Source organism: Papio anubis, chromosome 5 (genome assembly GCF_008728515.1).
Source record: "Papio anubis isolate 15944 chromosome 5, Panubis1.0, whole genome shotgun sequence".
Taxonomy (NCBI): domain Eukaryota; kingdom Metazoa; phylum Chordata; class Mammalia; order Primates; family Cercopithecidae; genus Papio; species Papio anubis.
The window spans coordinates 165,462,141-165,477,611 of record NC_044980.1 but is presented as its reverse complement, the minus strand read 5'-3'; the positions used below and the strand labels follow the sequence as shown (position 1 = coordinate 165,477,611).

Below are 15,471 nucleotides of genomic sequence, written 5' to 3'. Positions count from 1 at the left end.
CTTACTCCTGTTCTGGGGACTAACACGGCTTCAAGCAAGGGGAGGTGGCATGTGGTGGCCTCCCATCAGGACAGGTAGTGGGCCACCCCCCCCTCCTTCAGGCAGGGCCTCAGTAATGTCTGACTTCCCAATTCCTCGGGACTCAGTCAAAATAAATTCTTTCAGATGCGCTTAGGAGAAAACTAGAAACATTTTCCAAACACAAAGGGATATGGCAATGAAGTCCTCCATCCTTGTGGAGGTGAACCCCTGTGCCACATTGCAGGAGGGTCTCAGCTGGACCCTTCCTCCCTGTCTCTCTACTTCATTCAATCAATATTTACTGACTACCGACAGTGTGCAGACCCTGGCTCAGCACCAGGATCCAGTGATGAACAAATAGATATGGCCCCTGCCCTCGAGAGCTTAGACTCCATCAAGGAAGACAGACATAAGATGACAAACTGCATAAACAAATCACTGCAACCGTGCTAATTGTGCCAAGTGATCTGAAGGACCTGTCTAGGCGTCATAGAAAGGTGCGGCCAGAAAAGGGGTGGCAAGTGACCCAGCTTAGGGTGAAGAGGCGGTCTGGGAAGATCTTCTTTTGAGGAAGAGTACTAGTTAGCCAAGCTAATCCAGTTAGCTCGTTCTCTGTAAACTCTCCATCACCGTATCTACTTTTCCTTCCTCCTCAGCACTCATCACAACGGAAAATAAGCACCTGGGCAATGATTTGTTCCCTGCTGTTCTGCCCATCTTCCCCAACAGCCTGGAATCATCAGGAAGGTGGAAACAGTGTCTGTCTTGTTTTCCCCAGAATCCCTCCAATAAATTTTTGATGGAGGGAAAAAAGGAATGAACCCCACTTCCCTGGTGGTTAAATGACATCAGATCTCACCGTGAAAAAAGTTATTCCCTGTTCAGCTCTCTTTTGAGCATGCTCAGAATATCAACAAGAAAGTCTCAGGGTAGTACTACTATGTCTTCAACACCTCCTCTCTCTAGCACTTGCTAATATCTCCTTTTTTTTTTGTTTGAGACGGAGTCTCGCTCTGTCACCCAGGCTGGAGTGCAGTGGCGCGATCTCGGCTCACTGCAAGCTCTGCCTCCCGGGTTCACACCATTCTCCTGCCTCAGCCTCCCGAGTAGCTGGGACTACAGGCGACCGCCACCATGCCTGGCTAATTTTTTTTGTATTTTTAGTAGAGACGGGGTTTCACCATGTGGGCCAGGATGGTCTTGATCTCCTGACTTCGTGATCCGCCCCCCTCAGCCTCCCAAAGTGCTGGGATTACAGGCGTGAGCCACCGGTGCCCGGGCCGCTAATATCTCCTTTTTAACAGACCCAGCAACTTCACCAGGCACCAGAAGCTAGTGAGAACAAAACACATTGCAATTATGTGTATCAATTTATAGCAGGTGATGTTGCTTTTCCATTTTCAAAGATGTTATAAGGTCACCTTTCAGCAATAAAAGTGTTAGGTTCAAAAACTGATTACTTCAAAGAAAAATTATTAAGTAAATAACACATGTGGCCGGGTGCAGTGGCGCATGCCTGTAATCCCAGCACTTCGGGAGGCTGAGGCGGGCGGATCACGAGGTCAAGAGATCGAGACAATCCTGGCCAACATGGCAAAACCCTGTCTCTACTAAAAATACAAAAATTAGCTGGGTGTGGTGGTGTGCACCTGTAGCCCCAGCTACGCGGGAGGCTGAGGCAGAAGAATCACTTGAACCCGGGAGGCAGAGGTTGCAGTGAGCCGAGATCACGCCACTGCACTCCAGCCTGGCAACAGAGCAAGACTCTCTCTCAAAACAACAACAACAACAACAAATATGTGTGTGTGTGTGTGTGTGTGTGTATATATATGCTGTTTAGGAATCTGCCAAAAATCATGATGATAGTAGCAGAATAGTGGAAGGGTGAAAACCACTGACTTCAGTTACCATGGTAGAGACATGTTTATTAAGGTGCTCATGAAAGCCCTTTCTTTCCTCGTCCCCTGGGCTCGCTGCTAGACTGTATTTGCTGACCTCTCCTGCAGTTAGGTGTGACCAGGTCTCTGAGGTCTGGACAAAGGAGTGTGAGCAGAAGTAATGGCCCCACATCTTGACCTGCCACCCAATTGTCCCCATCCTCCTTTCTCTCCCCACCACTGCCAGGCCAAGGAGAGGATCCAGCACACCCCAGAGGAGGACAGAGCCAGAAGACGGAAGGAGTCAAGGCCTCTGAGTACCCAGGGGGAGCGGAGCACCCCATCTTCTGCTGGGACTTCACGAGCAGTCATCAAGTCCCAGCATAAGTTACACTGAGCAAAAAAATAAATGCATGTTGCATGACAACACTGAGATTTGCAGGTTGTTTACAGGAATTAGCTGACTTAGGCTAACACAAAGGAGGCATCTCTAGTCCAATTTCCTACCCATCCATAAATCTTCTCTGACAGCCTGGATATCCTGGTGTTTTTTTCTGTAACGAACAGATACCAAGCACCTAACAGATGCCAGGCACAGTTCTAACGGCTTTTCAGAGACAAACTTATGTAGTCCTCACGGCAGTCAAGAGTCACCTCCGGAATCCACAGCAATGAGCTCCAGACAGGCCCACCACACGTAAAGGGCCTAAAAGACTCTGGGTCAAGTCTCACGCTCACCTCTTAAAACACTTCCCTGTGCCAGGAGAAACCTTCCTAGTCCTTTGAAGGTTACTCTTATGACATGGTTCCTATAGCTCTTCTTATTGGCTCTTCTTACAAAGGGCACAGGGCATAACCCAAAGACTGTGGAGTGGGGGCCCAGATCAGCTGCAACCCTAGCTCTGCCCTCTCCCAACTCAGAGCCAAGACAGTTCCTCCCACCCTGCAGGTGTGTAATGACAGTGAAATGAGGTCAGAACTGTGAACGGCCTGACCTCAGCCTGGCACAAGGGGCCAGGCCGGGCAGGACAATGGGTTCTTACAAGCTCCTGCTCCTGCCCCATCTTACGCTGCTGGGCTCAGAAGTGAGTCAAAGTACCCAGTGCTGGGCGTCCTGCACAGACAGTGCAGAAAGAGGCACTGTTAAGTCACGTGGCATCACACAAGGGATTTTAGATGCTGGGAGTCAGTCCACTTCCCTCCAGGAGGGTCAGTTTACAGGAAAGGCGGGTGCGGGGGGTTGCGGGAGGGGGAGAAAGACCACCAACCCAAATGAGGACTTAACCAGGTACCGAAGTCCCACATCACCAGAGAGGTCAAGTGCATGCCATGGACCCCCATGGGATGTGCTGAGAAGGGGACTTCACCTCTGGAGATGCTTCCCCAAAACCATAACCCTGTCCAATCAGGAAGAAACATCAGACAAACCCAGGCTGGGGACATTCTACAGGATGCCTGGACTGTCTTCCTCAAGGCTGCCGAGGTCATAGAAAACAGGGACCGACTGAGAAACTACCCCCACCCAGAGGAGCCTGGGGACACACGGGCTCTGAATGCAAATGTGGGACCTTGGATGGGCTCCTGGGGTGCCACGAGGACATCAGTGGAAAATGGGCAAAATCCAAATAAAGCGCAGAGTTTAGAGAATATTCATGAGCAAAGGTCAGCTTCTTAGTGGTGAGAATGTGGTAATGGAAGGTGGGGACCCTCGCGGAATGGATGTAGGGTGTCTGTACTAGCTTTGCAGCTTTTCTGTAAATCTCAACTATTCCAAAATAAAAAGTGTATTTAGTTAAAAGAGAGAAGCAAAATACCAGAATTAAAGCATGACTTTTAAATCATGGGTTGAAGAGCTGGAGTTGTCTGTTTGGCCCAGCACTATGTCCCCAGTTGCTAGAATGATACCTGGCACACAGGCCTTCAATCCATGTGTCCAACCAACAGATGACTCTATGGCCCAGCCTGCTCCTGGTCTGTGGACAGGGGACCGGGGGACTGGTCAGAGCGTCCTCCGGCAAGATGACCAGCTCTGCCCGCTGCCCACAGGCAGTGCTGCATTTCCTCCTGACTCCCCCGGCAGGGGCTCAGCATCATCTCTTGCCCACAGATGCACAGGGTGGTAGGAAACGGTCACCAGGCCCGGCCTCCTCTCCAGCAACCAGGGCCCCCAAGGCTTCGACTTCTACAGTGCGTTGCTCCCAAGGCAACAGACTGTAAACACAACTGAGTAGATGGGGGGTATCCATGGAGGGGTTGCAAGAAAATCAAGGCAACAACCCTCCCCTCCTGGGGCATGAAACCGGCTAAGCCAGCTTCGGCCTGGAGACAGGCACTCGGGTCTTAGCTGCGTCACCTGCTGTTTGTGATACCTCGGCCAAGTCCTGTCCCCGCTCTATACCTCTGCGTCCTCCTCAGGAAAATGGGAACGGGAAACGGCTCCTACCGGACTTGAGGATGGACTGAGGGAATCCAAGAAAAGCCTTTAGTCTAGCACTCGATAAGTAGGGACTATTGTGGGCCCTACTGCTGTCACAGCATAGCCCTGGGAAGTCACCTGACAGACACCCCAGGGGCTGAAGATATTGAAGGATCTGGAGAAAGGGTGTGTCATTCTAAAGGGACCTGGGCCAGCCCTCGGACCAGCAAAGAGGCCAGCAGGTCCAGTGGCAGGGGCCGGTGGTGCCATTCCTGCACCATCAGAGGAGGGGAGCCCCAGCTGACACCTGAAGGAATCAAGGTCCTAGGGTCAGGCCAGGTCCAGGGTGGGACGGGGCTTAGTGTGGGATGGGCCCCCGAGACTGCCTGTGCCCAAAGCAATTGACTTGTGAGTCCCTCACTCCTCTGCCTCCAGCCTCAAGTCCACGCCCACCCACCAGGCCACCTCCCAGGAACCCAAGGTCCTGCCCACCCCGGGCTTCTCCTGGTCACACTGCCATGTGCGACACAGAGGCAGCACCTTGCCTGTCACAGGCCATCGTCAGCCCTCAGAAGGATTTGTTTGGTGTTTAACAGAAATAAAATTGGGATCAGTGGCCAACCATTTTCACACAATTTATCAGATCTTCACTGTCTCTTGAAAAATCAGGGCATCTGTAGGCAGTAAGCAACAGAGCTGCAGGACAGCTGTCCCTTCCCTACAGGGCCTTGCGCTCCAGGTGGCCACGGCCCACATCTTGCCCAATCACCTACTGAGGTACCTGCTGATACATGGGGGCGCCTGAGTGTGTGACCCTCTGGCCACTTTTTCCCTTACCACAGATTGGTGTTTGACGTCTATGGTCGTGTGGGTACCACAAAGGGAGAGGGGTCTAACTCTGGGTCTGGCCATCCCAGGTGTTCTCATGTGATCACATCTGTGCCCTGCAAACCCCGGAGGCCCTGGTTTTACCACGTCCACCTACCAGAAGACCCACCACTGACATCTATCACGGCTCAGCGAGGTGCACAGGACTGTGCCGCCAGGAAAGGCAGAGGAGGGAAATGTCCTCCTGCCTCCGAGTACACTTGTCTCACATTCCACATGAGCTCATCTCACCCTCACAAAATCCCTGCAAAGAAAGTATGAACGCCCTACTTTGCAGATGAGGAAAACTGAGGCTTGCAGAGGCAAAGTGTCTTGTCCTGGGCCCCGCAGCTGGTAAACACTGAGGAAGGGATTTTAATCCAGAGAGTTCTGTCGAATGAGTGCAATGTGAGGGTCGGTTCCAAAGGCACTTGACAGCGTTCGCCAGGGGACCTGTGGTCAGTCCCCAGAGGGGTGTGCAAGGTAGAAGGCCATTTGGAAAGGGTGGCCAGGGTTGGACCGCTACATACGACTTTCCCCTGAAGACTTGGAGATACTTTCTGCACACCATGAACATACTCTTGGACCCCGCAAGACATCAACACAGCCAAATATCACCAGGGTTTCCCAAAGTTCTCAAAGGATACTCTATGTAAATTCTATATGTCGGTAACTCCTGGTGTGAAAGTTGGAGGGGAGAGAAGATCTAGTGAAGAATAATAAAAATCAACAGGAAGAAAAATCAGCAAGGCAGGATAGCACCGTGTGAGGTGCCAGGCTCTGGGATCCCAGCCCCGCACCTCAGCAGCTGTGTGTCCTGGGCCATTCCCATTCCAGCTCTGTGCCTTGGCTTCCCATTTAAGAACTGAATTAATAAAGAAAACATCTGCAAACCACCTACCTGATAAGGGGCTAATATCCAGAATATATAAGCACCTCCTCAAACTCAGTGGCAAAAATAAACCCCTATTTTATTTTATTTTTGAGACGGAGTTTCACTCTGTCACCCAGGCTGAAGTGTAGTCGCACAATCTCGGCTCACTGCAACCTTCGCCTCCCGGAGGTTCAAGCTGTTCACCTGCCTCAGTCTCCCAAGTAGCTGGGACTACAGGCGCATGCCACCACGCCCAGCTAATTTTTGTATTTTTAGTAGAGATGTGGTTTCTCCATGGTGGCCAGGTTGGTCTCAAACTGCAGACCTCAGGTGATCCACCCACCTTGGCCTCCCAAAGTGCTGGGATTACAGGCATAAGTCCCCATGCCCGGGCAAAAAAAAAACCCAATTTTAAAAAGCACAAAAAAATGTGAATGGGTAGTTCTCAAAACAAGACATATAAATGGCCAAGATCTTGAAAAGATGCTCAAAATCCCATTCATCAGGGAAATGCAAATAAAAATCACAATGAAATAGCACCTCCATACCTGTTAGGATGGCTATTACCAGAAAAACAAAAGACGTGTTGGCAAGATGTGGGGAGAAGGAACCCTTGTACACCATTGGTGGGAAGGTAAGATAGTGCAGCCACTATGGAAAACAGGAGGAAGATTTCTCAACAAATTAAAAATAGAGCTACCATAGGATCCAGCAGTCCCACTTCTGGGTATTTATCCAGAAGAACTGAAATCAGGATCTCAAAGACATCTGCACGCCCATGCTCACTGCAGCATTATTCATAACTGCCAAGATGTGGAAACAACCGAAATGTCTATTAATGGACAAATTAACAAAGAAAATGTGGTATATATACACCCTGAAATATTACTCAGCCTTAAAAAAGGAAATTCTGTCATTTGTGACACCACTGATGAACCTGGTGGACATATGTCATGTGAAATAAGGCAGACACAGAATGACAAATGCTGCATGATTCCACTTACATGAAGTATCTAAAACAGGCAAATATGGCGAAACCCCATCTCCACTAAAAATACAAAATTAGCTGGGCATGATGGTACATGCCTATAATCCCAGCTAGTTGGGAGTCTGAGGCAGGAGAATTGCTTGAACCCGGGAGGCGGAGGTTGCAGTGAGCCGAGATTGCACAATTGCACTCCAGCCTGAGCAACAAGAACGAATTTCTGTCTCAAAAAAGAGGGTGCTCTGATGTTAGGTATTCTTACCACACAAAAAATAACCAAATTAATGGTGTGACCACAGCATGACAGCATGAGATGTAAGGGGTGATGGAGATGGAGCTGTCCTATATCTGGATGGTGGTGGTGGTTATATGGTAAATCTTAAATTTCATAGAACAGTGCACAAACACACATTAATTTTATCATATGCTAACTTTGCCTAGCCCAGTGCTCAAGACATTACAAGCTGAAGGGCCGTAAGGCATTGCTAATAAGATAAGCATTACTTCTCCTCCAAAGATATTCAAGACCCAGACCAGAATCTGGGAAAGGAAAGCTAATGTATGGAGGGGCTATTACAACGCTAGTCCTTAGTACATCAGGGACATCCGGGTCCTCTGACTATACTAACTGTAATTACAGCCAGGCCTCTCATCTCGAATAGGGCTCCCACCTTTTGGAGAAACAGAATGGTTTGTCCATTTCAAGCAGATCTTCCTTCCTGTGTAGCTGTGCTGCCTGGCAGGTGCCAGGAGGAAGGCTAATTGTCAAGGGCATGAGGATTACGCTGTCAGATGCACCAGCTGTGACCCAGTATTTCTGAGGGTCAGTTTCCCTGGACATAAAACAGGAAGGATCATGCCCACTCAGAGGGAGAGGAGGTATCTGTAAAGGGCCCCGTATGTCCCCTGGCTCTTGGCTGTAACAGGGAACCCTGAGTTCACCCTGCCTCTCCCGTGGGTCAAGATTTTTTTTTAAACAAATACAGCCAAACGTTGGAGGTTTTTTTCCTGTCCTGTAATTTTCCCACATACACAATCAATGTAATTAAGTTAATAGACCTAAAAGTTAAAGTTGACAACAGACAATTAAGCTAATTGCCACTTCCTTAAAGGATCAATTAGGGCTGTGTTTCCCAAACTGTGTTTTGAGAAATGGTACTAGCCGCTCCATAAACAACAGGCCATCTGAATCTATACATGTGGCAATGCTGGGCCGAACCAAATAACTCTGGTTCGTTCAGTGCTGGACTCTGCAGAGCCCTTAGTGAGGCAGCCAGTGCGGCATGGAGAGACACAGAATGGTGGACACTGAGTCAAATCAATCATACAGACCAGGGCTTTATACAGTTTAATGAATACATGAATCACCTGGGGATCTTGTTAAACTACAGATTCAGATTCCAGGTGGGCATTGAGATTCTCCACTTCCAACAAGCTCCGAGGTGCTGCTGAAGCTGGCATCTGGGACTGCACTTTGAAGAGCAAGGATATGAGTAGAAAGTTACGGCCCCTCACTGTCCACTTTACTGGTGGGGTAACAGATTTGCCGAAGGTCATGCAGGAGTGATGGGTGGGACCACAACTCCATGCCCCAGTCTCCCGAGGCAAGGCTGTCCACCGCCACCGACCTGGCTTCCCTGGTGCTCTCAGCACTGCTTCCTATTGGTTCTCCCAATTCAGAGCAATTCTCCTCGGTCTTGGCTGTGCATTAGAATCACATGAGAGACTTTAATGTACAGCCAGGGTTGAGACTCACTGATTTAGATGTACCGGGTAAGCCTCACCCCAAACGCCCTCTTCACACCCTGCCCTATTCACACCCACGCCTGATGAAAACTGGCTAGGAGTAACTCCAAATAAAATATGAAAGGATTACCAGATGGGGAATGCAACTTAACCAGGACACAGCTGACTAAAGCCCTGTCTCCTGCTACTACAGCACCATAGTCAGGAGTCCAAACTGCCTTGGGAGGAGAGCACATTCCATCTCATTCCACATCCCAGCAAGCAGGTAAACACGATGCTCTAAGCTGGAAAACCCCCAGCGGCCAGCACGGGAAAACTGAGCCCCTCGAGGGTGATGCCATTAGCCGGCGTGAGGGTCTTTAAAGACAATTTCAGAATCAGGTGTCAGGCTACATGAGGCTGGGGGGAAAAAGTTGATGGCTTTAAGCTTCTTAATGAGCGCTGCTGGGTGAGGATTAGTGAAGAGAAATCCAATGAATCCAATTAGAAGAGTTCTCAGTTCTCTCTGAATTTAGTGAATGGAAAAGAGAAAGCTTTAGAGAGGAACCTACAGGACACAGTGGAGCTCTGGTGCCAAAAGGCAGTGTTCCAATCCCAGCTCCAGGAACAGGAACGACCGTGTTTCCGAACTCTGAGGCACCTCCACTGGCTCATCTGTAAAGTGGGGTAACAACAGTGCCTGCCTTGTAGGACTGTGGGGAATTAAATGGGCTGACACAGTAAGATCCTCACAACAGTGCCTGGCACTAGCAAATGTTCAATAAACACGAAATACTGACCTTTTCACATAATTTTCTCTCTGGTCTAATTTTTATTTTCTTTTTGCCCCGATTTTTAAGCCTGTGTGTGTGTGTGTTTTGAGACAGGGTCTTGCTCTGTTACCCAGTGTGGAATGCAATGGCATGAACCTGGCTCACTGAAGCCTCCACCTCCTGGGCTCAAGTGATCCTTCCACCTCAGCCTCCCAAGAAGCTGAGACCACAGGTGCACACCACCACGCCCAGTTATTTTTTTTTTTTCCATAGAGATGGGGTCTTGCTATGTTGGCCAGCTTGGTCCTGAACTCCTGCAATCTTCAAGCACTCCTCCCACCTCGCCTCAGCCTCACAAAGTGCTGGGATTACAAGTGTGAGCCTGGCCTACATTTTTTTTTTTTTTTTTTTTTTTTTTTTTGAGACAGAGTCTTGCTCTGTCAGCCACGCTGGAGTACAGAGGCAAAATCTCAGCTCACTGCAACCTCCGCCTCCCGGGTTCAAGCAATTCTCCTGCCTCAACCTCCTGAGTAGCTGGGATTATAGGCGTGTGCCACCACATCCGGCTAATTTTTGTATTTTTAGTAGAGACAGGGTTTCACCATGTTGGCCAGGCTGGTCTCGAACTCCTGACCTCAGGTAATCTGCCTGCCTCAGCATCCCAAAGTGCTGGGATTACAGGCATGAGCCACAGCACCCGGTCCCTATTTATATTTTTTAAAACTTGCCGTAAAGTATATGTTCTTGTCAGCTTCCTTGGAATTCTTTCTGGAAGAAACAACAAAGTAGAAATACAGGCATTCATGTTAGCTGCTCTCTACTGAATGTTAACTCTGTGCTCAGAGGCCCCTGTGGTGGCTGGGGCTTAGCTTGGTGTAGGAACTGATGGGGCTACCAGGGTCCCATTCCTTATTGGGGCCTAAGGAATTAAGACTGGGCCAGGTGCAGTGGCTGATGCCTGTGATCCTAGCACTTTGGGAGGCTAAGGAAGGAGGATTACTTGAGGCCAGGAGTTCAAGAACAACTTGGCCAACATAGCGAGACCCCATCTCTATATAATTTTTTTAAAAAAAGAAATTCACACTGGATCCTCAGAGCAATGAGACCCATTTGAAGGCTGAAATCAGGACATGAAAATATCAGATCAACTTTGGAAAGCTCACTAGGAGTCCTGCGGAGGTCTGGGCTATCCCAGAGGGGGAGAGACCACTCGGAAGGCCAGAGTGAAAAGTGGTAGAGGCCAAACCAAGGCCCTGCAGCAGGGCCAGCCCATCAGGGCCGCAGGACCTGTGCAGGTACACAGGGTCACACACTCAGAGAGGTCCATGCTTGGCTGAATGCTCTGCTGCTGCCGTCCTGAAATTCTTAATACTCTTTCAAAAAGGGACTCCACATTTTCATTTTGCACTGGGCCCCACAAATTATGGGCCTGATCCTGCACTGCAGGGACATCGCACTTGCCCCTACATCTACTCTACCAGGTGAGGCAGCGAAGTTTACACTCCCTCCTTAAAATGAAGAAATAGAGGCTCCGGCAGGGGAAGTCAATGGTCCCCAGGGCGCATCTGGTCAGTGCCAGTACAGCGGCACCCCCCAGGTCTTGAGGTTTCAACATGGGGGCTATCACTGTGGGACAGCAGCCACCTGCACCTTCCGGAAAGCAGTGCTCAAGCACCACTGCGCCTGGGTACAGAGCTTCCGGATGCCGTTATCTTCCCTCCTCACCCACCCTGGGCTGGTGTGCAGGAGGCAGCAGGTGCTACTGGCCCCAGGCCAGCCGGAACTGGGAACAACACACACGGATGTGGGTCACAAGGTCAGTTCCACAACCGCAACATCCAGCCATTAGCGAAACACTTTAACAAGAGCAAAGCAAACACAATAAATCATTGAAAGCTCAGCCTCCCTCCCCTGTGCTCTGCCTCCTTCCTTAACCCCAAAAACAATCTAGAAAGGGCAGATTCAAGGGTGGAGAGGGGAGATTTCTCCACTAATGGCTGAAAATCTGCCCACTGAAGCTGGCTTATCAAGTCACGCCATGTCTATGGCTTCCTTGACAGATTTCAAGAGGCATCTCCAAGGATCAACTTTGGCTCGAGCACAGTTCTAGGTGCTAGAGATGCAACCTTGAAGCAGCCAGATTTTTATCCTGCCCTCAGGAGCTCATGTACTAATGGGAGGAAGAGAGAAGCAGCATGATAATTAAGTGAATTATATAGTGTGTTGGGAGATGATGGGTGCTTAAATAAAATGACACAAATAAATATGGCGGCCAAAGTGGATGGGGTGCTTACTCTGTGTCTAAATGCTTTCCGCGCCGCCCCATTCCTCAACTGTTCTACTTAGGTGGGTACTCTACTCACTCCCATTTCACAGACAGGACAACACAGAACTCAGTTGCACCAGGCTCTACAGGCCGTAAGAAAATCGGAAATATCCGTAGGGAAGGGCAAGAGTGCACTATTTTTCCTGCTTCTGACTTTAAGAGGAACATGAGCAGGAAGACCGGTTTTCTCCCTGCTCTTGAACTGGGGGAGGAGGACTAATCATGGTATAACCCTCTCCACTCCCCACAATTCTTAAAAGAGCTGACAGGATGGTGGGCCCCTCCGAACTCTCCCTTTTCTCCCAGATCTAAGGCTTTGGCGCTAACGGCACCGAGTTCAAATCCCAGCTCCACCAGTTCATGCACTGCATGGCCAGAGCAAATGGCTTCCACTCGGTGGAGTTCCCCTCTCCTTTGATTTAAAATGAAGATTAAACTCCCTCTCTCAGGTGACAAGGGAATCGATGTCTGCACCCCAAAGTATGTGTACAGCGGTAGATCCTCCTTGCGTGCCAGTTCACACACACCCCCACTCCTGGGACCCCATCAAGCCCTCCTCCCTTCTCTCGGAATGCAAAGAGAGCCAGACCACACGCCACCCACCTCCCCACGGTGGGGCCTGTGGCAGAGGGCTGAGCATGGAGTGGACACTTGATAAATGTACACTGAAGAGGAGGAAGGCACATGGGGATGGTAGAACCTTCTGTAGAACCCAGGTCCTTGAGCCTTGTAGTTCACAGAGCTTAAAGAGTGCAGGTTTGCTGGGCACACATGGCCATCCTCCAAGGTGCAAATGTGAAGCACTGAATCCATTCTCACCATTCCGCAGCGAGCCCAAGCCCTGGGGGTATTTCCTAGTTAAGCTGGGCCCCCTGGCATCTGGGCACTCAGGAACCTGAAGTATGCCAAGGGAGCCCCAGACTAGCCAGTTTCTCAGAGCTGAGCGTTTCTCTCTTTAAATATCAATGCCTGATACAGGCCCCTTCCAAGGCCAAAGGCTAGGGCTGGCCTCACCCATTTTCCTTACTTCCCTTACCTGCCCCTCCAAGCCACCAATTCAAGGAGCACATGGTTGGGAGCCATGTGTGACCTGAGACCCAAGTCTACCTTTCCCATTTAGCACCCATAAAGTCCAAGATAAGGGCCTCATCCCTAGAGCCTCATTTCCTCCTCAGAAAGACGGAAGGGTGAGGTGCAGGGAGAAAGGATTAAAAGATCAAAAACATCAATCTCCCCAGCAAGCTCAAAATCACCAGAACCTACTGAATCACACAGGGGTGAGGGAGGAGGGGGTAGGAATCTCTATGGTCCGCCTGGGAAAGGGGAGGCTTTGTGGAACCAGGAATTGATGTGCCCACCACAGCTCTTACGATGCTATTAGGACTGGCCTTGAATTCCATCAGAAGGGCTTTCCTTGTTCAAAACTGCCTGGGTCGGCGAGCCTCAGGGCTGCCTGGCAGGGGCAAGAAGCCGGCAAACATTTGCTAACTGGTATCAGTGACCAGGACAGGCCAGAAAACCATGTCAGCCAATCAAGAGGTCCAAGGCCGGTGTCCTCTTTGGGCTGAAACCCCAATATATCCCACGCTATGGGGGTCACGGCAGGCTAAGGGCCTTTCTCCCTGCGTAGACTGTCACTTGACACTGCCTTCACACATAAGAGGAGGGGTAGAAATACCTCCTGTGACACAGGCGTCTTAATCACTATTTTGTGGATGCGGAAAATCCCTCCTGGAGAACAGCCCCATCCACTAATGCCCTATCTCTGAGCTCCAAATCATGCCAGACTCTGTTAAGGGTGTTTCATGCACTTAGGCGTCACAAGCGGAGACCTTATTTTTAGCCCCAATTTGCAGGTGGTGAAACTGAGAGCGCTCAGAGACTTGCTGAGGTCAGTCAGCCGAGCAGCGACAAGGAGTTCTGAACCCAGAGCCCTTGCCCCTAACTTCTAGAATGTACCGAGCTGTTCAGTAGAAAGGGCAGAGCCAGGATTCTAATCCAGCTCCTCCCTGCATTAAAGCCCTGCTCTTTTCCCAGCCAAAAAACAAGTGTGGCTGCCTCAGGCCAGAACATCCCGTGGGACTCCACACCTCAAAGGAACCTCTGGTGGAGATCTCTTCCCCCGCAGGCTTCCAGAATGCCCCATGCAACCTAGACCATGAGGCAGCTGGACCCCACAAAGGGCCCATTGTGGTGACTGCAGAAAGCCAAGGCCAGACCCCGGTGGCCCTTCTGCAGAGCCCTGCCCAAGGCGCCTCCTCCCCTTCCCATGGTGCCCCCATACCCAGAGGACGGGGCTGGGGCTGAGGGGGCGGGGGAGGGGCGGGGGTAGGCCTCTAGATCTGCCCGGCCTGGGGGAGCCTCAGGCTACAGAAACCTAAAACCCTCCAGCTGCCGGCAGGCTGCAGGGGGCCCCAGGCCCCTCTGGGCTCATTCCAGGTGCCCTGCCCCACCTGTCAGCTGGGGTGGGGTCCACCAAGGAGTCTCCGTAGAGGAAGGAGAGGGATGCTGGGGTGTAAGGGCTGTTCCCATCTTGGGGGACGGAGAAAATCTCTTTCCTAGTGTGGGGGAGGGGAATGCAAGGTATCAGGGCAGGCTGGGGAGGGGGCTCGGCGGAGGGAAGGTGGGTGGATTTGTCTCCCTCTGCACGAGGGGGGCCTCCGCGGCTCTGGCTTGGCTTCGTGTGCGGCAGGGGGCTCGCCTGGGGTCCCTAGAGGCCTGCCGAGGCATGCACAGGGCGGGGGGCCGCTTTTGCATACAGGGCGGGAGGGGTCCGCGGCGTGCCGGGACGCTACCTCTGCCCGCGAAGGAAAACTCCCGAGTGGCCGGGGTCGCCACACTCACCTCCTGAAGTCAAAGGGCATCGTGCCGCCGCCGCCGGGGGTGGGAGCGCTGCAGGCCAGGCGGGCCACGGCGCCGCGTGGGTCCGAGCCCGCTGCCAACGCCTCCTCCGGCCGCCCCGCCCCCGCCGGCCGTCCCCCCGACACTCGCCACTCGCCACTCGCCTCCCGCTGCCGGGAAGTGACGCTCCGCGCAGCCCATTGGGCGCCGCCCGCCCAGCCGCCCCTTCCGCCACCCGGTTAAAGGGGCCTGCGGGCCGGCAGGGAAGGGGCGGAGAGTCGAGGCTGTCGGAAGGGAAGGAGTCCACCAACGACCTCAGTACTCGTTCCTTCAAGCCTCCCGCTTAGATTTCTTCTCCGTCTCTTTGGATGACCTCGGACAAATTCTCTGCTTCTCCGAGCCCCGTTTTTTGCATTTGTAAACAGTTTCACTGAACTGTGATTGAGTGGGGGGTGATACAGACTTTGGCCGTGAACAGCGTCTAGCTCTGAGTGAGGGCCTAATACTGTTGGGGAAGGGAAGAGGTCGGGCATCCTAGACTAATAAGGTGGACCCACCTCTGCGCCTGCTGTGCCTCTCTGGGAAAGCCACTGGGCTTCTCAGAGCCCCCCGCCCCTTTTGCACATCTGCACAAAGAGGACGGTAACACCTACTTGAGGGCGTTTTCCTGGGGATCAGCTGAGAAACAGGAGACTGGCTTAGTACGGTGCCAGGCATCTGAAACTACTGAGGCTGGCGGTGGCTGTCCCTGCTTCCATCTGCCCCT

General features: G+C 51.5%; 1 protein-coding gene across 2 annotated transcripts in view; it reads right to left on the bottom strand.

The window, feature by feature from the left end:
• ERGIC1 (endoplasmic reticulum-golgi intermediate compartment 1) overlaps positions 1-14,913 on the bottom strand; it is a 122,183-nt gene extending 107,270 nt beyond the window's left edge. For both annotated transcript variants that reach the window (XM_003900526.3, XM_009209583.3), the window contains exon 1: positions 14,709-14,913. In XM_003900526.3, the coding sequence (XP_003900575.1) occupies positions 14,709-14,728 (20 nt within the window). In that variant the 5' untranslated portion in view covers positions 14,729-14,913. The remainder of the gene's footprint in view (positions 1-14,708) is intronic.
• Positions 14,914-15,471: the final 558 nt, after the last annotated feature.